Source organism: Sturnus vulgaris, chromosome Z, assembly GCF_052056855.1.
Source record: "Sturnus vulgaris isolate bStuVul1 chromosome Z, bStuVul1.hap1, whole genome shotgun sequence".
Classification (NCBI taxonomy): domain Eukaryota; kingdom Metazoa; phylum Chordata; class Aves; order Passeriformes; family Sturnidae; genus Sturnus; species Sturnus vulgaris.
This window is the reverse complement of record NC_142283.1, coordinates 42,744,742-42,765,949: the sequence shown is the minus strand read 5'-3', so window position 1 is coordinate 42,765,949 and position 21,208 is coordinate 42,744,742. Positions and strand designations below refer to the sequence as shown.

The following is a 21,208-nucleotide window of genomic DNA, read 5'->3' as shown; positions in this document are numbered from 1 at the left end:
CAAACATGTTGCATTTTATCTTTTTTGTCACTCCCTCCCTTCACACACATGCAAGAATATGGAATGCAAACTAAAGCACCATCCTTGCCTATGAACTACATCACTACAACTCAGCTACAGCCAGCTGACATTTCAAATTTTTGTTTCAGTGGCTGACAGAAGTCCAGTGCTTATCCCTAGCTGGCTCCTGGCAGCTCAGAGAACAGTGAGCACACTCAAGCCATCAGAAGGATCTTGTGAGGTTCATTCCCTTCCAGCAGCCAGACAGAGGGTTAAAGGAAGACAGCCAGTGCAAGCAAGGGGAACGCCTCCGTGGCATTCACTACTGAACAGACCACCTAACAACAAATTCCCAGAACAAGCTACTCTCTGCTGGGACAGCAAATGGAATGTCTACCATGAGCATATCTTTTAAATCCAGGCACGCAATTAAGAAAAAATTGTATGACAAGTAAGGAAAACTTGCCAGAGAACTGGATTTAAGCAGGCTCACATCTGAACACTGCAATGAATTAAGTGCTAGTGGGATGTCTCTAGCATTCACCTGCAGTGGTTTAACTACTGGTGTTGCCATTGCACACTATCAGGAAAGCATAAAAAATTCAAACACATGCCCTGTGTGCTCTTGGAGGACTCCTTTCCGTAACATTGCAGGTTTTGCCTTTTCAAACTTGGGTCTAGTAGAAAACTGCCTTTCCATGTCAGAAATTATCACTTTTCTACACCCTTCTTACATCACAGGGAAAACTCTGTCTTAATGGAGTATGACATTACTCATTCACATAGAACACTTGGAACTTTATTCTGACATTAGATAATACAGCAGTGAAACGGTGTAAATCAGATGTAACAGTGTTTTGTATTTTGTGCTAGATGTTTTACACAGTTCTGTAATATTAATGCTTCAGAATTTTTTGAATTTTGAATTTTTGAAATCTCTGCCAAGTCAAACCACAGATTGCAGCTCACCAAAATTAATATTAACTCACTCTGTCTATTAACACCTCTTGGCACTTACAAGGCTGTATTAATCACAAATACTAGAAGTAACAGGTTAAATGTTACTCTTGGTCAGCTAAATTGCAGTTTCTGACAATACAGGACAAAATAAAATACATTCTGCTTTGTATAGGCACTGAACTGAGATCTTGATCAAAGAAAAGCCACAGAAATGACCTTTCTTTCTGCCTGAAGAAAATCCACAGAAACCACCCAGCACCATGCTGCAAAGCTTGCAGAATTCAAAAAGCTCTAACTTAGGAATCTAAGACTGGAAAGAAGCATAATAAACAGAGAAGTAAAATTTACTGCTGTATTCTTATTCAAAAAATGCCTTGAAGTAGAACAATTTTGAAAAGTTCTCTATGTTCAGTGTACTGTCCAGAGCAAGGGTGTGTGCTGCAGATAAAACACAAGGGAACAACCTACTTGAAGTCTGATTTCAGGACTTGTTGGCTGGTTCAACAAAAAAGTACAGCCTTGAAGGCTCCAAAGAACATTTCCAGAAAGCAGCAATTACAGAGGAAAAGATGCACATTGGATGGATGGATAATGCAGAAGCCACCATATGAGAAATCTTCCATTACTCAGATCTACCAAATTGCTCTGTATCCTTCCACTGGCAGACTAACAAAGTAGCTTCAACATCCCACAAAATCACAGCTTATATCAAAGATCATAATTCAAGCATAGTAAAAGAGTAAGGAAAAAGAAATACCAATGATTTCTAACAAGTATGCTAAAAAGAGCAAAAAGAATGTCAGTACAGATGTATCTTTTTAAAATTACAGACAGCATCAATTAGGTTTCTTCCTTAGAGCCTCCTGAAACAAGCAAACCCTCCTTAATATTTAAATCATTCAGTTTTTCTTATGAAGCCAAACCCAGGAAAACAAGAATGTACCAATTTACTATTAATTTGGGGTTTTTACTGCCTTCATTGTACCGTTCCTTCCTGCTTGAATTGATTTATCCTTATTTATCAGCACATTGATTTTGTTAAAGGAAGTTAGAAGAATTTTCATGAATTTTGTGAGTGGAAAAACACCAATAAAGAAAAGATATTTAGAAATACCTGTCCAAAAACTGCCATACATATCTAAGTATAATACCTGTATCATTCACCTAATTAATCTGCAAGAATTAGATACTGCAGTTCTTTGTTAATCTTTCTTCTGTGTAGTTAGAATTACATATAGGCATAGTATGAAGAAAACACAACCAAAGAGCCTCACATCTAACAACCAGATTAGACATTAAACAAAAAACAAAAAAACCCACAAAAAACCAAAAAAATTCTTTCTTTGCGCTAAAATTTCAGATTATTTACCATTCTAAATAGAGCACTCCACATCTGTTTCCACTAGAGGAATACCTCTGAGTTTGTGACCAAAAAAAATTTAGTTTAATCCCATGCTTTTCAGTTGTGGTATTCATGGAATCAGAAAACTGGGTTGCTTGATTTTACTTTTTTGATATGTGTGGCTATTAACAACAAAAATTGCTACACATTTCTTTCTGAATTTTCATTGAATTTTTTTTTAATCAAAAAAGAGAAAAAACCCTTTTCTTTGCAGACATACATCATGTGTTTGCTGTTTTTTCACTAGCAAACTGACCGAGAGGGCACATAACTTAATAATATGACTCACTGGGAACAAAAGTGTAAGAAATCAGTTAACAGCATAACAGAAAATATCTTTCCACTTCTTACAGCCAAGGGACACTAAGTACACTGTTTTTCTTTCCCCTTGCTCAAAAACAAATGCTACATTCAAAAGGTTTTATTAATTCAAGATACATATGTTGAATTTTATATACAAGAATAGTAGTCCAGGTAGGATCTTTGAGTAGCATAGAACAAGCATTGGCATTACAGGTAATACAGGAGAACAGATTACTGAGGGAAGTTAGGATCTTCTATCACTGCTATTCTCCATGCTTATTTTTCTAGTTAAGCTAGAGATAGGTTCACAAAACTTCTTGGGAAAAATACTTTCCTAAGGGTAAAAAAAACATAAGCCTTTGCTACCTGTCTGTGCTCCCTGCAGGAGACAAAAAACCTAAACAAAGAAGCAAGCAAATGACTGCTGGACACAAAAATTAAGGCAATGAGTTGCAACCTTTATAGGAAATCTGTCCCTCCAAACTGGAAAATATCCTTATGTCTCTGTTTTGCTTGCTCTCTTTTGTCTGAATAAAAATCCCATATTTCTTACATGAATAAATAATAGCATCAGTCATGGCACACTGTTAAGTGGGCTCTACTACAAGCAATTTTATGCCTGCAATATCTGTTGAGAAAGACCAGCTATTGGTATACTTCTTAGAGGAGAACACTGTCCTATGAAAGCTGCAGAAGTGAAAAAACCCCACATTTAGCAAATCTGGAAAAGTTTCATTTTGGAAACATTTTCAAAAAGAAAGAAAGAGTTCAGGAAACATCACTCACTGATTTCCTGAGAACACCATGAATCACTTGAGATTGTTAGTCTCATAAAAGCAGAAGCACAGAACAAAACATTTTAGTAACAACAATCAAGTAGTTGAATAATACTTGCTTTAAAAAAAACCCCACATGCATAATTTGGGAGAAAAACTGGTCCTCAGCCAGATAAACAACAAGGAAATGAGTGAACTGCTTTAAATGATGTAGGTCTCTTGTTACAGAAGGTACTCAGAAAAAAAATTTCAAGCATCATTAAAATTTACTATTATGCTTCAAAAGATGAACATTTCCAAACAACAGATTATTTTTCAATATAGATAAGGAAATATAAATTAGCAGTTTAGAGTTTATATAGTTATCTTACAGGTATCTGCCCTTGGTAACCTGCAGTTCCAGATGCTGACACCTGGTTAAAGACACGATTTGTTGGTTTGATAAATAGATGACATTAAAATTCTAAACTTTCAGTTGAAGTTTTTGAAGAAGTTCATTCAGCAGCTTCACAGTCCTTTGGTTTTCTTCTCCACTATGGTTAAATCTGTATGCAGTACGGATAAGAAGGTTATAAATTTCTTTGCTTGTATCAGTTATCTCAGTAATCTGAAAGGAAAGACAAAAGGTTAAATTAGGCAATTATGTTGCTAAATACTAAGAATTTAGTAAAGAAGAAAAACCAAGAAAACCAGATTTTTCCCTCACCACTGAATATGTGAGAACCAACTTCTACCCAAGGTATCCTTTGCATACATCTCAGTGGAGCTGAGCAACTCTGAAATTTCTGTTGTTGTCTCAAATTTAAGTGAAACAAATCAAGAGGCCGGAAAGTTTTTAAAGGAAACACAAATGGATAGACAGTATAACCATTTGTAAGTAATTGCCTTAAAAAAGAACTAGAAGTGAAAGTTTTGCATGTATTTGGGGAGACAATTCAAGCTTTTGAAAGTTTGAAAGCTCCCTCCTCCCAAAATTGACAAAAACCAGGAAAAGTCTCGTAAGTTGCAGTTCTTTCAGATCAGGAGGGACTTGACTCCCGAAGTTAAACCCAAAGTTTACTGTACTAAAAAAAATCTACAGCCATGCATCTCAAATCAGTTCCACACCATTCTACCTTTCATATTACCTTTAGTCCTTTGCAAATCACTAGCTACACATTAGTGATGATACAGATAGAGTGAAAATTAATCAGACTGATAAACCAACAAACCAGCCTACAACAGCTCATGACCACTCTGCAGTGGGAAATACTCAGAGTTTTGAAAGTTAGTTGTATTGCTATCTATAAAGAAGCAGAAGGTTGGCTTTGGTCCTCCTGGAGGATTTAAAGTCGCTGGCTAGTACATTACAGCATCACAGCTCAGCAGCTGCACCTCCCTTCATGAAGAGAAACTAGAAATAGCAGTCTGTGGCAATATATACAACCTCAAACTTTACCACTGCATTCTTATGCTGAGAAGAAAACTGATCATTTGTGAACTTGCACTCAAGGATGTGAGAAATACCTTAGCCCTTCTTAAAAAGAAAAATGTTACGTCTTTTTAGTCAGCTAGCTGTGTCACAAAATCAGATGCCTTACACGTGCCCTATACCCTATGCAGGTCTATACATAAGACCACACTGCTGCTGAATGGAAAAACTTTTGGAAGTATTAAAACTACACACTAGCCCTAGACCTGCTTGCATAGGGGGCATGCACTTCTTACAGGAAAATGGTTTGATAATAAGGAAAGGATTTCTAATCCTACACTGAGATAGCACTGTTTATCTTAAGAGACACAAACACATTTCATACTTTGCACCAATATACCTGAAAGCTATCATCACCAATAGGAAGATACTGTGGCAAGTTTCCAGCCTTTTACTCGTCTTCATCTTTTTTTACACCATTAGAGACACTGTCTTAGCTCTTCATTCTCTCCTTCTCTCTCAATTACCACACCATTTTCCTCACTGGCTTTGCCAATGCACCAGGCTTCTGCCACATCAATGCTAAGACCTAGTAACCAGCTGTTCCACACAATGGAAAAAACAGCAAGAGTTCCATCATGTCTGCAGTAGCTGGATAATTTAGGGAGTGATTTTTATGCGAAAACCAAAAGGCTTGCACGTGCTACCTGTACCATGTGTAAATGAACTAACTGTAGGTATTAACTACAAGCTATTACTTCAGCTCTTTCTGCCTCTGTATAGTGACGAGAGCAACCCTGTCAACAAGATCAAGAAGTGAATGGAAAATATTTTGACTGCAACTGAAATATATATGTAGCAGGTTGGATATGGCTGTTGGAGTCACAGTTTCCTTTAATTCTCTGTTATGTGTTTCCTTTATCAAGAGGTAGAAACTTAAAAATAGTAAAATAAGTAGGTATTTAAGTTAACCTGAAAAAAAGGGAAGAAACACTTACATGGCAAATACATTCCTGGGCAATCTCATGTCCACCAGGTGAAAAGAGCAAGAAGTTGGTCACAAGATGTGTTGTAAGACGCTGGTTGCAACACTGCTCTGTACCCGTTACCCTGTGCACAGCAGCCTCCAGGTCTTTGGGAGAAAGGTCTGCACAGCTGAACAGCATCATTAGATGGTGATAGAGTGATTGAGCTTCTTCCTGTAGGAAGTAATTTCAAAGGATGTAGGATCAGAGATGAGTAAAGGTCAAATCTATGGTATTTTTACTTTGGATTTATTCACTAAAAGAAAATTGAATCCTTGGAGAAACAAGTCAAACATGAAAAAAGTTTTAATTTGAACAGCAGGAAAAGCAGGGAAAAAGGGCTGTAACACATTTCTTTTACACTGATTCACCCACACAAAGGTGGACAGAATGGATTTTTCTTTTTTCTTTGGTCTTTCAAATGAGGCAGACAGGGCATCAAGCCAGGATTTAACCTTTTTTAATAATAATAATTTTACCCTTTTAATAATATAAGGAAATGGAGAAAGCCCCTCAGAAGAATATGGTCCAATTTTTGCATTGTGGGAAAAAGAACAAAGGCTCCTCAAGGACTCATTTCAGTATTGCTGCTGTAAATCAATTAAATCCCCATGCAGCCTGACCTCGGCTGATAAAATGTTCTGGTAATAATGTGCATTTTAACTTCTTCCTGTGTTGTTTGCAACTTAAGTTTTTATGTTGTGAGTTAGACAGCAAAACCTAATTTTTATTGGAGGTAGGAAACAAAAGATTTTGGCACCTCTAGAAAAAGAACTATAAGCAACTACTGCAAAAAAATCCTAATAATTCTGTTCAGTGTACTAAAAATTGACTGAAAAAACTTGTATATGGAATGCGAATTCCATGGTAGTATCAGTGGGAACAATGGAAAAATACACCACTGCAGACTCTAAGGAAAATTCTCAAGCATATTCACTGGGACAATTTTTTCAGACATTTTTTTAACTGACATTGACCTACCATTTTAACAATTTCACATAGTACAGTCTGGAAAACCTGCTATTCTTGCCTTAAGTCCACAACTACACATGAGGCAGAAATGATACCGTATCTACAGAAAGGTAACTGGAATTCCTCATGATTCTTTATTACTCTGTGCACCATATGAGCCAGAGACTGCAGATGGAGAGTAGCTGGTCCTGCTCCAAGAGTTCCTGTACCCTAGAAATCTCATGCTTAGTGCCAGCCTCCAAGTTTTGCTCCTTCAGTGTTTCAGACCCTTAAAGGTATGAAAGGAGTGCACCAAAGGAATAAATACTGAGGAGCAGAATATTTAGTGCTGCGCATATGAGTGACCTCTAGTGAACAGCAAAAATAGTCTTTGTCTTCTTTAAATAATTTAAACCCTTTGTATTACACTCTGGCTAATGTAAAGGTGCTACCTAAAGTACAGAGCAGGAAGACAAAATCCTAAGTGCGCGCCTTTCCACACAAAAATAACGCTGAATGAAAAGTACTCCAGATTGACATCTGCCAGAAGTTCCAGTGCCATGCTAGGCCTTAACTAGTGAAAGGTGCTGGGTTTGAAGTGGAAACCAATTCATTTGAAAGAGCTGAGAGCTAATCTGCCAAAGGACAAATTAAAAACAAACGAACACCTAACTAAAGGCAGAAACTTTGCATGAAGTGTGGGAATGCTTCTGAAGTAGCCCAACCAGTGCAAAAAAAAAAAAAAAAAATCTCAGTTCAAATATCTAAGAACCTAAGAAAAGAATGATAATGAACTGAAATAGATCTCTGGGAAAAGATGAGTCACTGTGTGAGTTGTCAGTAGAAAAGCTTTTTTGTTTCTAAAGTTTGTCTTATGACTGAATAACAAACTGATGGAATAGAGGACACACAGGGAGATAATTTAATACATGGAACAAATTGATTTCATTCTGTGGAGTTAGAACAATATTCCATACTTTGATCTGCACCTGTAGTGCAGTAGTTTCATTCAGTGTTGTTTATTGCTCACATATTGCCTACCTTCCCAAAATGACATTCAAAAAAACCCCCCTGATTTCTTTACTTCACCATAGGTCTAACCTAACTGCTCCGCCAACATCCCATCCGCTGCTCTTAGAATATGAGAAATTTAAGAGAAAAAAAAAATTTGCAAGTGATTGGGATGTGATCTTGCCTTTGTAGTGCCATCTGGGAAGCAGGAGGGGAAGGAAAGGGAATAAAATACTGCATAATGCACTGTTGTACGTGGACCATTAGATGTAAACTTAATTTAAAGCATGATGTTACTACTGTGGTGTACTGAGCTGGATTTTTAAATCCACCAGAATCCATTCTCAAATTAAGGAAAACCAGACAAGTTGCAGCCTTTTGAATCAGGGCTTTGTAGATCCAATTGCTTGGGCTAGTTCAGATTTGCATAATAGGTTTAAATTAAAGGCTTTCAAGTATTTGCTTGCATACACAGATGCACAGCACTCTTCATACAGTACAGTGTGTAAGGTTAGAACACTGCTCCTTCTGTTACCAACCCAGCATATGGTATTATCACATGCTTATTACAGTATCACATGCCAAAAACTGGGAAGAAATCGGAATAGTTTGGCAAGGCTGGGATTCAAGGCTGTGTTTGATAAGTATCTTCATGGTTTCAACTGCTGTGATTTCTCTTGTTTCCTTCTCAGAAGATGCCATAACACAGGCATGTTGAATTCTGTCACACTCATTATAAAATACCATCACTAGGGTACTTAGTTACGATTAAAACCACCCTGGTTTTCCAAAAGAAAGCCGAGACAGTGTTAATCTATATCACATACTTAAAGAGGAGGAAAAAGTTTTTCTAAATATCAAAAATCAGAAAAAAAAAAACAACTTTCAAAATCTCCACTGCAACAAAATTCCCAGAAACTTTGTAAAGTCATTTCAGTTTTCTGGTGTGCACTATTTGTTTTACAGCAATAAGATACAATCAGACAAATGATGGCTTATTGCCACCTACTATCACTACATTACCCACCATTGTCTGAGTCCTTTGTTGATTTTCATTTTTCGGACAGTAGTAAAATGCCAGCAGCCACAGCACAGCATCTGGTTCTACAGCAGCCTTCAGTAACTGTTCTGCTGCAATATCCACCCATTCACCAAAACAAGCAACCAAAAACCAGATTTCAAAGAGATCAGTGAGAGAACTGGAAAAGAACACAGATAAAATTAGGTATTTCTCACTATTTAACATTTTTAATTGCTTTAAATTCATTACAAAGGGTGTTGGCATTTAACTTAAAAAAAAAATCTTTAAACTACTCTTCAGCAGACAATACCTTACCTGCTAATCATACAGCCATGTACTACTTTTTATCTGAAATCACAATCAAACCAGAACACACCCAGTGCTACTACAGATTAACTCTGACAGTACAACAGACTATCCTTAACAGCAGCTTCTAAAAAACACTATGTATGAAAAGATACAAAATAAAATTCCTCCCTACTGTTCACACTCTTCAGCTGCAGGATTTCCCAAACTTTAAATCATATCTCAAGTATTACACTCTAACATACTACTGCCTTTCACTTTCTCTCTGTTGCTTTCCAGGGCTATTTTTTGCTTTTTGGTAATTCATGAAGTGCATCTTATTTGGTAATTCATGAGGAATTACATTTATATGGTCTAAATATAAAGTTTTAAAGTGTATTTTAAAGTATATATATATATAAAGATTGTTAAAATTCATGTCTTCTTAAATGAAAATTTTGACGGTGTTTTCAAAAGGAAACACTTTCTCATATGCATTCCTCTAAAGTCAGAAAAGACTAAAGAAAAGAGATGCAAACTAATGGTAGGTGTCTTAGAAGCAAAGTTTAAACTAAGTGTGGAAGGACAAACAGAAGGACAGCTAGATTAAGAACTAGGAACAATTATTCCTAATAAATTTGGCAAAACTTGAAAGAATTAGATGGTTTTCTTATGTTTTATTCCTGGCAACTCAAAAAGCTCCAGTGCCACCTTTGCAAGGAAACTACAAGAGATCTTAGAAATTCCAAAAGTTGATGTTACTGTTATCTTGAAGATTTTCTACCATTACAGTGCCTGGTTTGGAGTCGTGTGCCCTACACTTCTGTCCCCATTACTGTTTCTGCCTGCTCTGTAATGGCACCTATGCTCCACTGTCAATGCCAAAGTGGCCCTTCACTTTTTTGGGGATTTTCCCCCACAAAATGTTCGTAAGTTCATCAACTGATCAGCAGATTTCTGGTTTAAAATGCCATGTAATATTCACTGAGAGTATTGCATATAATAATAAATATCAGCACAGAAGCAATCTGTTGATTAGAAAAAGCACTTCACTGTAAGATTCACATTTGGTATAAAATAAAATCCCTAAAAACCTACCTATATAAAGAGAGCACTGAGAAGCAACAGGATATGCTGTGTAACAATATTTTTTCTCCTCTCTAAATCTTATTAATCTTATCTTATTCAAAAGAATACAGAATCAGGAATAAAGCAATAAAAGAAAACTCAATATGGTTTCTTCATGTATATTAGTATTTAAAACACGTTAGATCTATTTTCTTTCTAACTGGGAGGGGCTTGGTAGAAAACATAATTGTTGTAGGAGTTCTAGAGGAAGTAACAGTGTATTCTGGCAAGTACAATACTGTTCAAACTAGTGTACTATTCAAAATAAAGGGGGAAAACTACTATATATAAACAAAGAAAAGGCTGGGCAACAAAAGGAGAACAGACAGTTATATTGTTGTAACGCATTATGATGGATGATACTTGTTTTATTTATTTGTTCTAAGCTTGAGTTATGTGTTTCTTTAAGAAGTAAGGGTCAGCTACAGGTCACGCTTCAAGGACAGAAAGATTTGACACACTTGGGAGATTAACAGGCGAGTACTGAACTGCAGCTCATACAGAAAGTGAGAAGCTACCACCAGACAGCCTGGCCTCAGAGGGAACAACAAAAAGCTTTTTTCTGCCACTCAGCAACAAAAAAAAGCCCTCCGTGAGTTAACTGAAACCAAGCATGGTTGCAAGTGTCTTTGTTCCAGTACCCAGGGGGAAAACCGGGACAGAGTGGCTGGACAGCAGCCTGGCTACTGATTAAAGGCAGACTCAACACGAGCCACTGTGCACCCAGGTAGCCAGGAAGGCCAGTGGCATCCTGGCCTGTATCAGGAATAGCGAGGCAGTGACTGTCCCCCTGTACTAGGCTCTGGTGAGACCACACTTTGAGTGCTGTGTCCAGTTCTTCCCTCAATTTAGGAAGGATACTGAGATGCTGGAGTCCAGAAAAGGGTAAGCGAGCTGGTGCAGGATCTGGAGCTCAGGTCCTGAGGAGCAGCTGAGGGAGCTGGGGTTGTTGAGCCTGGGGGAGGCTCAGGGGAGACCTCACTGCTCTCCATAATGACCAGAAAAGAGGGAGCAGACAGTGGGGCTTTGTCTTTTCTCACAGGCACCAGTGACAGGACAAGAGGACACTGGCTTAAGCTGCACCAGGGGAGGTTTACATGGGACATCAGGACAGAAAGAGTAATCAGACATTGGAAGGGCTACCCAGGGAGGTGGTGGAGTCACTGTCCCTGGAGCTGTCTAAAAAGACTGGATGTGGCACTTGGTGTTGACAAGGTGGTGTTAGATCATAGGTTGGACTTGATGATCTCAGAGGTTTATTTCCAGCCTAGGTGATTCTGTGGCTCTGTGATCTTGTTTTGCAAGTCTGGCTGGCTTTGGTGTTCTGTGTTTCTTTTGATATATTTCAAGTTTAAAATAAAAATTGATTTGGTTTCTTTGCATTTAAAAGCTGTTTAATGTTCTTTGGACAGTTAACTCTCAGAGCAGGTCTAAGCAAACTTGTGTCCAAGTCAGGTCCCATCACATGCCTCATAAGAAAGAATTACAAGGCAGCAGCAGATAGAGATGCATGTTTTTTCATTATTTTCATATAATCCCAGAACATGCATAATTCATGTAGACGCCAAGGGCAGCAGGTCAGAAATATGGAGGGACAGCCCAAAGATTAATGCAATAAAAATGATACTGCAGTCTGGCAGTCATTTATTTATGAAAAGAAGAAAGTTTGCAGTTTGGACATTTGTACAAGCTTGCAGAAAAGCCCAGTTTCTTCATAAAACAAGGTTAAAAGTTTTGAGGGAAAAATGGGAGGATAGACAAGTAAGCATTTCCATTATGCAGCTAGATATTTGTTGGAAGGAATGACAAGATTTTGTTTCCTCAGAGGCTTAATGGTAAGGTATATAGATGCTATAAGGCTCAGGTTCAGTAAGTAATCCAAGTCCAATTCTAAAAATAAAGTCTAACTTAGAGAGTAATAAGAAAATGATGAAATGCAGCCACTAGAGACTTCAAATGACATAACCTTTCACCAACTAACAACCAAAGGACAAAAAGTTCAAAGATCTTATACTGCTTACCTAATGTTTGTATCTTCTACTAATACTTTGAGCATATCCGAAATGTGTTTCAAGTGTTGAGACCAAGAGGTAGTTGGGAGTTCTGAGGATGAAGGATGAAAACAAAGCTCTTAAAATCATAGCCTGTCCACGAGAATGTAACACTGAAGCATAAAGGTAGCTATAAAATTTCTCCAAATTGATTCAGTTATCACAAAGTATTAAAAATTTCATTTAAAATTTCCCAGTTTTCAACAATACCTATTACTGTGTTTCATAAAACATTTAATTGATAAAGCCATGAAAGGAAGTGCAGCTAGGAATATTGAAATGAGGCTGATGTTGCTACCTCAATATTAATATCTAATCAGTGCAGTAGCATTCTCAGAGGCTCTTTTACTCAGCTTTAGTAAGTGTTCATAAAAATCATACCAAATTGAACAATGGTTTCTTGATCTGTATAAATAGGCAACCTGAAAAAAAATTGGGTTTGCAGTCTAAAATATCAGAATTCAAGCCTCAGAGAGAAACAGAAAGCCTGTTTCTTGTGAAATACATATGAATTTTTCCATAATGACAATTACTGGTATTATAACATAAGAAGATTGCAATATTTTTACAATCTCTCTAATGCGGCTTCATTCCTACATAATTACACATTCTTTCTTTGTTATTCACTCTGATTTAGTTCTCTTTAAAGTTACATTATATAGTATTGTTACATAAGAATCAGATGTTTCTGCAGAAAAATACATTAAAAGAATATTATTAAAATTGCTAAATAAAACACACATTATTAAGGAAATGGCAAAAAGTTATCTCTATCCCTTTTAAAGTTATTTTAAGACATATAAAGACCATGCAGATTCATAATGCTGCAAATACTTCATGAAAAGACTTACCAAAAGGACGTCTGGCTAAACCTCTAACAAGAGGCTGGTGATGGTTTGGGAAGTAGGCCTTCAGTGGAAATTTATGCTAAGACACAAAATCATTATTTTAACTGGTCAGTTTTCAAAACAAACACACAGTGAATAGTCTCATCCAAGGTAGTAATTAACTAGACAGACTAAAGCAAGAAAACAGAAAATTAACTCTTTAGTTAATATTAGGATTTTGCATATAAAAGGGGGGCATTTAGGAAATGTCTGCTTATGAAAAGTAATTATTTATAGATTTTAAAAGTATATACATCAAAAAAGATTCAGACCATCAAGAAACAGACATGTTACTAGTCTTAGTCTTTTTCCCTGTAATCACGTAAGTTTTCACTCTTAATATGCAGGGCTTAAAAGAGACACTAGTTTAATTTCATTTTCCAGTGTAAACAGATTCACAGATGATATTAAACTAAGAGCTAGTAGCATCTACAGACTCTGAGGGCATTGTGTAGATTATTACCATCTGTTCAAAAATGGAAACCTAAAATTCTTAGGACCTGATCCAGCAGCAGGTAGGGCAGTGTCAGATAACAGACTTGCCCTGCTTATCTGAGGACGTGCGACTTGTATGCTGTGAGCACTGCTTGTGTAGCTGAGAGTAGCAGCAGCAGCAGCAGCAGCAGCACACGTTCAACCTGCTTGTCCTGCAAACACGCACCGCGGGCACGTCTGACATGGAGCACGTGTGTGCAACACCAGCTCCCTCTTTGTCCACAAAGCCAGACAGACCCACGTGGTGATCACGGCACAAAATCGAGTTGGAGTCCAGAGGAACCAGAGCACAGCAGGGTCAGCACTGGGTCCAGTCCAATTTAACATTTTCATTAATGAGCTGGATGAAGGGGCAGTGAGTTCCCTTGGGAAGCTGGAAGGAGAGGCTGATACGTGAAAGGGTTGTGCTGCCATCCAGAGGGACCTTGACAGGCTGGAGGAATGGGCTGACAGAAGCCAAATAAATGCCAACAAGGAGAAAGTATAAAGTCCTGTACTTGGGAAGAAATAACTCCAGGCACCAGTACATGCAGGCAGCCTTAGGGAAAGGGTTGCCAGCAGGTCCGGGGAGGTGCTCCTTCCCCTCCCCTCGGCACTCAGCGAGCAGCCATTCCAGCGGCTAACTTGTAATACTATGCCCAGGTAATGCTCAGTTAAATAAAGGGCCACAAGGATCATTAAAGGACTGGAGAATTCTATGAGGAAAGGCTGAGAGAACCTGGAGAGAAGGCTCAAGGCGGATCTTACCAATGTATATAAACACCTAAAAGGCAGGTGCAAAACAACAGAACTAGGGCTTTTGCAGTGGTGCACAGTGACAGGATCAAAGACAACAGCAGAAACTCGAGCACAGGAGGTTCTGCCTGTGTATCAGAAAACATTTCTCTGATTTATGTTTCCCTTTCTTTTCACTTTGAGGTGGTCAAGCACTACCACAGTTTGCCCAGAAGAGTTGTAGAGTCCCATCTGGACACAGTCTTGGACAACTGGTTCTATGCTTTGGAGCTGGGGAGTTGGACAAGATGATGTCCGGTTCTCAAGCAATTTGTGATTCTCTCATTTACATTTTGAATCTCCACACCATTAGTCTTAGAACTCTTCTTTCTTAGGAGTAAGAAGTCATTTAGCTAACAGATCATCTTTTGAAACACAGACTGGGAATATGAACTCTATAAAATGTAATTGAGCAGTAAATCCAATAATGCCTGTATTTAATAACTATTTTCTATCGGCATATATATGCATGTACTTTATAAACAAACATAAAGACACTTTCTACTACTTTTTTTTTTTTTGTTCTGTCAGTAAAGTGAAATAGTACATGAATATATACACTCTTCTTAGAAAGCCTATATATCACTGGTATAGTACAACTCTAAAAGTCTACTTGTCAAGAGGCATTAGTATGCATGTAGCCAATTAACTTGCCCCAAAAACTCTCATGAAAAAGCAGCCCCTTGGTACGGTTAGTAGCAACCAAGACAACCCACAGCACATGCTACATATGAAAACAGTTAAGTGAAAAACAATTTTCGTATACTGTCTAGAGAGAGCCAAAAAGGTTTGTCATATAAACATAGTATTTTAGTCAGTTCTTTCCTCATATATGCCATCACAAAATGCAAAACAAGGTACTATCAGACAGAACAAGTTTGGATGTGACTGGTTGTAATAACTGCCATGATATATAACAGGAAATAAACATTGCACACTGGTTTAAAAATTTATCTAGCTATTTAAAACAAAATTCCCAGGTGAAAGCCAATGATAATTCTGAAATGATCAAGGGAAAATAATTAATGAGGAAATTATAATTAATATCAAAAAGAAATACGAATTTTAACTGCATAAATTTACAAGCAACATGACCCAATTATCCTCAGGTCAGCTTTCACTAGGAACACAAACTTAAAGAAAATCTTCTAGTACAAAACATACCCCAGCAGTGATGTCACTGTACTCATTCTCTAATTTCTTTTTCAATTACTACAGAAAAGGGACTTTTTCCTAAGTAGGTTTAAAACCCCATATTCCATTTATACTCTTTTCAGTTTCCAAAAACATAGAAGAAAAAAGACTGTCCTAAACCCAGTTGCACTGTCTTTTCCCACTCTTCAGCTTTTTTTTCTGCCAAACCTTGTTCTCTCTAAATGGTCTACCATGTTATTATAAAAGACAGCTATTTCTGACAGCTGCCACACTGCAACAGAGAATCACTCTGCTCCTATCACACAAACCTGTGAACTGCCAGACACAACCCAGTTTCTCAGTTAACTGTCTATAAACTCTGAAGGTCTCAGTGACCAGGCAGAACCCACTTCATCTTCTGTAATTAATGCTTTTACCATTCTTCTTCTAAATGCTAATGGAGCACATTATGTCCTGTCAAGGGCAATCAGGTACCACAAAGACAGATACCTTATGAATTTATGAATATATGTAATGACGGTATGACCAAAGGGGAAAAAAAAAAGGATCTGACTGACTTAAAGTTTAGGAAGCAATGTGTACCTGCCTTTTTGCATGCAAACTAAAATTACAGTTGATATAATAATTTAGATTAGATTAGATTAGATTAGATTAGATTAGATTAGATTAGATTTCTGTGAGACAAGGGACTTTTAACTCTATCACTGAAGATAATACCTTAATTAGAACTCCACGACTTAAACAGTACACAAGTTAAATAAAGGAAATTCAGTATTTAAAACCACTTTAGAAAAATGAGCAGTAGTCCATGTTGCAATGCCAGCAGGTGAAAGACTTTCACCTTGAAGAAAACATACCGCCTGCACAGCAGGATTAGCTCTTGGGTGTCTGATGGGTGTGGAATCTTTACTTTCATTCTCACCCACTGATCCCCACCTGGGGCTACACAGTGTGCTGTTTCCATGCAGTCAGGGTGGCACAAGACTATCATGCACAGCAATAATATATTAAGCAAGACAGCTGCCTGAAGCTAGAAGACAGATTCAATCACACTGCTAATTAAAAGCCAGTATGCCACAGGTTTTAAGAAATCCCAGCATTCTCTTAATTACCATCTTCCTCAAAAAGTTGCAAAAAAAGAGGAACTTTTATTAGGTTTAAAATGGAAGGTTTCAAGTGTCAAGGTCTTTCCAAACTTGCTTCATATGCATTTAATTTCAAAAGACAAACAAGATGGTCAGGATGTGACCGTGTGATTTGGGAATCTGAAGTCAAGTTTGCAGCCTATAAGTAAGATAAGACTGTATTTCGAAATTTTAAGGTAAAAAACTGATCTTGCTCTTGTTTAAATTAACGCAAAAGTAATTCCACTTAATTCAGTTCAGTAAGACCTATATAAAATTCTGTGCAGAAGAAGAGAGACTAAGCTGTGAAATTTGAAAATTTAGACCAAGGAAAATTTCAAAGAGACCACTGCTGAGGATCAGGAACTGAAATCAGTATGTATTCTATGTCCCAGTATGTATTCTGCGTCTTTTACCTTCTGAACAGACAAACATGACTATTTGATATCCTACTTAAAATTATTTAGGGGACTGGAAATGAGATTGTTATCTCTGCTTCAGTTATTATCAGAAACCCTGCTACTGCAAAAGAAAAATGCATCAAGCATTTTTCGTCTTTTTTTATCAAAGATGAATGTTCACACTCATGTTCATTGTACAGGGAGAAACTTCAGCATCAGGGGAACTGAGCCTGTGAAAAGCACTTCACGCAGATGTACTTGAGGGTTAAGTTAGGTAAATTGCTCTTACATATTGGTTTCACACCTTAATTTTATGTTCAGGAGAAGATGTTTGAACTGAACTTTGGCGTATCTATGCAGCTACCAAGGGATACAGTTATTTACCTCATTATACTCAGTGACTTCACTTAGGAGTAGAATTGGGGTTTTTCTTGCGAAATTTTGCAGTTTTTCACTGGAAAAACCCCTAAGAAAGAGATCTTGACTAACCTGTTTGTTTTCATTCTGGTGAGCCTGAAGGAAGAGCTGTGTAAAAACCTGTATTATTGTCCTAACTTCTGAAGTTCCATCAGTTTCCACCAGTGCATTCCTAGGCATTGAAAAGTTAGATATGACAGATCAGGTAATTAGTCTGCCCATCACACCACTGTTAACTGAAAGAAAATGGTATATTCTTTGTAAAAACTGTCTGAGCTCATTACACCACTAACAGAAATACTAACTTTGCAGGCTTTTTAGATTTTATTTTAATTAAAAAAAAACCAAAACAAACCTCATACACAACTCCTACAAATTAACAAAACTTAATAAATATATACAATATACATAATTTAAGACACATAATTTATCCTACTTAAATAAATGTACAATTAAAAAGACTAGCACAGCTTTATTAGCCAAATTTGGCATCTGATCAGTTTATTGTGTTCAGAGCAACTACTCCCATGATTAAGTTAAGCACACTTTATAGTGTTTTGTGGGACTGGGTCTCATAGGCCACTCTAGAAGGTGAAATTCACAAAGTGAATGCTTCAACTCGCTTTCCATAGTGCAAAATAACCTTGAGCAAACGGAGCAAGTGGAGGAAAACACATAGCAGCAATTTTCAATCTCTTACTTGAAAGACATATAGTAGAAAGGAGAAAAAATGTTCAAAGTAAGTTGCCAGTGAGATACAAGTATTAGAGAATTAATTCCTTCCAAAACATATGAAAGGAGAACACAATACTGTAACTTAGAAATGTCACAAAACTACAGGCAAATATTAATCACTGATATAAAAAGAAGAAATAGTACATGGGAACTCAAGACAGTGTTGGTATATGGACTTCTGTATAGCCACACATAGCAAGAAAATATTGGAAAATAAAAGCAGTAAGTAATATCAGTGTGATAAGATAATTTAGCACCATTAATCTCAATATGCATGCAAATAGCAGGAAGAGTTATTACAGATAGAGTCAGAATGGTTAGCTCCATACTTCTAACAGAACACTAACCCCAAATACAGAAGAAGTTTTGTGCCAGCTATAGAAACCTGACACAGTTTCCAAGCAAGGAAGCATATTTTCTATATCAGCAGCTTTCTAAAATCTCACATGTGATTACAACTGGAATAGTATCTTAACATCTGCACATCACTTGATAATAGTTGGAAGGATGTTAGAGAAATATAACAAAAATAAACAGAAGGCTCCATAAACCAATTGCTCTGCGAAAATCAGCTAACATATACAGCTTCAAGTAAGTATCAAGAGGTGAGACACAGTATTCTTAAAATAAATACATCATAGTTTTAATACCAACAATGTAGAGGAACAGGCACACTAAGCAGAAACAATTCAACGTAAAGAAAGGGAGCAAAAATGTAGGCTTAGAAACAGGAAAAATAATTTTTAAGACAATTTGAAACACTAATAGAAGTGCAAAGTTTTACCAGGAAATACTTGTTGGGCAAAGTCCTGCTTTAGCTGAGAAACATTATTTTATCCATTTCTACTGTCTACCAAAGGGAAAGGATACAAAAGAGTAGTGAAGTCATGTGATTGTTTTAGAAAATATTTTATATAGCATGACCTTAAATAAGCGAAGAAGCCTGGACAAATTTTGTTTCCCTGTACCATCAAAATAACATCACTTAGCCTCCAGCCTAAGGCATCAGTACACATCTGCTGAAGTTACATCAATTTTTAAATGCATCTTGCTTTGGGAAAGTGATTAACCTCCACTCTTCAGAAAATGCTGTCTGTGTGCAGACATGGGACCACAGCAATAAAGGGCTGCCAGAGCAGTGGCTGCCAAGTGGCTCCACTCTCACAATACAGTGCTCTGCAGTTTCTACAGCCCAGACTCTTCTGTTAGTGCCTGCACAAACCTAAATGTGCACACAGACACACAAATGCCCCGAACACCTGGGATGTACCTGGGAGCCCTCTTTTCCTAAGAAGGGAAACATTTCATGAGCAAAGGATGTCAGTCACTAAACACATTATTGTTGTATTGAAATTGTTAATACTGATAACCCTGGCAGTAGATCTACTTAAAAGTAGTAATTATTAAGTCAAGTGAAAAAAAGAGAAAAGCCACTGAAAACTGAGTATAAAGGATTTGAAGCCCACACGTGGTAACCAATATATTGGTTGCTTCAAGATAACTTTAATGTATTCAAAACCAAACTCATTAGTAACAGGTGGATCAATTGTTTAAGGTCCTAAAGTGCATATCTATCAACATCAATCCTGAAAAGCATAAACAAAATGTAAAAGAGGCTGCACTGTTAAGTACAAAAGTTTTTGCTAAATGCTACCTTCATGCTGGCATGGGCCAAGCCATTTCAGCATTTATAGTTTTCACCTCAAAATTGTATTTCAACCACAAATCTCTACGGAAATAAATTACAAATTTTAAAGGCTAAAATACAATTTAGTCAACTGTACTAATGATTATTATAATGTAACTTTTATTTAAAGTTCGTAAGATTTTTCATTATTTGCAGTATTCTACACAGAAATGGACTTTAAAGCCTACAGTTAAAGAAAAATATTGTCTTTAATAATTAATCATTAAAATTCATTATTAAATTATAAATGATAATACATTGCAGGTTATAATACTGCTTCTGCTCTTGAAAAAAGCCTCAGTGTTTAAATGGGTCATTTAAGGCCACAGTAATTTCAAAACTTACTTGAAAATTTCATTTACCATTCTGAATATAGCAGGATGGCTTGCTGCTTGTGGCTGTTGATAAACAAATGCAAGAAGATTAGGTATTAATAATAAACAACTCACACAATTATCATTGCATAATTTACAGCTTAACTCCTGCATGCTATTACATACCCATTATTAAACTGTAACTCTCTATATATAAAACTATATGTAACAGTAACATGCAGTAACTGTATATTGTATAACACTTAAAACTGTAACTCTCTTATTAAATCCTTTTCTTATGATTAGAACTCTTAGGATTCTCCACAGCGAGACCAAGCAGGCTCAACAGCTGATAAATGCAAACACCTGGGATCCCAAACTGTTTATGACAACAGTCACTACAAATACTAAAGGTGGCAGATAGAAAGAACAGGTTGTTGCATGCAATTGCTGGAGGCGAGACACTGGGAATAGCTTTTTCAAAAAGCTTTTCTATCCTCTTTGCAGACAACCCTTTCTGGATGTACTTTGAGACTCTTGCTGCATCTTCAAAATTAAATTCCAGAAATTGATTTTATCACCTTTGTCTTTAATAGTTTTGCATGCATTTTTGTCCAGGACATTTTTTCACAGTATTATCTTTTTTTTTGTGAACTTCAGAGTTGCTAGTACAAGCTAAATATCTCAGTGCCTCAAAATATTTTTTTTTAACTAGTGAAGCCTTTTACCATGTTACCACACAAAAAACTGTTTTGAGAAAGTTGTTAGATGAAAGTTGTTATGCACCAGTTAACACACTATTTCCATATTCTTAGGCTTTTATAGAACACCTAGAAAAAACCCCACTTATGCATTTCCCAAAGCACTAAGTTAAAGTCTAAGGAGTAAAGCAAAT

General features: G+C 36.8%; 2 protein-coding genes across 3 annotated transcripts in view; one reads left to right on the top strand and one right to left on the bottom strand.

Annotated features, from left to right (window-relative positions):
* AOPEP (aminopeptidase O (putative)) overlaps window positions 1-21,208 on the top strand; it is a 218,336-nt gene that overhangs the window by 186,528 nt on the left and 10,600 nt on the right. The gene's annotated exons all lie outside the window — the stretch shown is intronic.
* The window catches only part of FANCC (FA complementation group C), a 74,929-nt gene continuing 56,243 nt past the window's right edge, over window positions 2,523-21,208 (bottom strand). The window contains exons 9-15 of the mRNA XM_014869151.2: window positions 20,345-20,397; window positions 17,650-17,749; window positions 13,176-13,251; window positions 12,295-12,376; window positions 8,867-9,038; window positions 5,851-6,051; window positions 2,523-4,048 (exon numbers count right to left, since the gene is read on the bottom strand). Coding sequence (XP_014724637.2) covers window positions 3,905-4,048; window positions 5,851-6,051; window positions 8,867-9,038; window positions 12,295-12,376; window positions 13,176-13,251; window positions 17,650-17,749; window positions 20,345-20,397 — 828 coding nt within the window. The 3' untranslated portion in view covers window positions 2,523-3,904. The remainder of the gene's footprint in view (window positions 4,049-5,850; window positions 6,052-8,866; window positions 9,039-12,294; window positions 12,377-13,175; window positions 13,252-17,649; window positions 17,750-20,344; window positions 20,398-21,208) is intronic.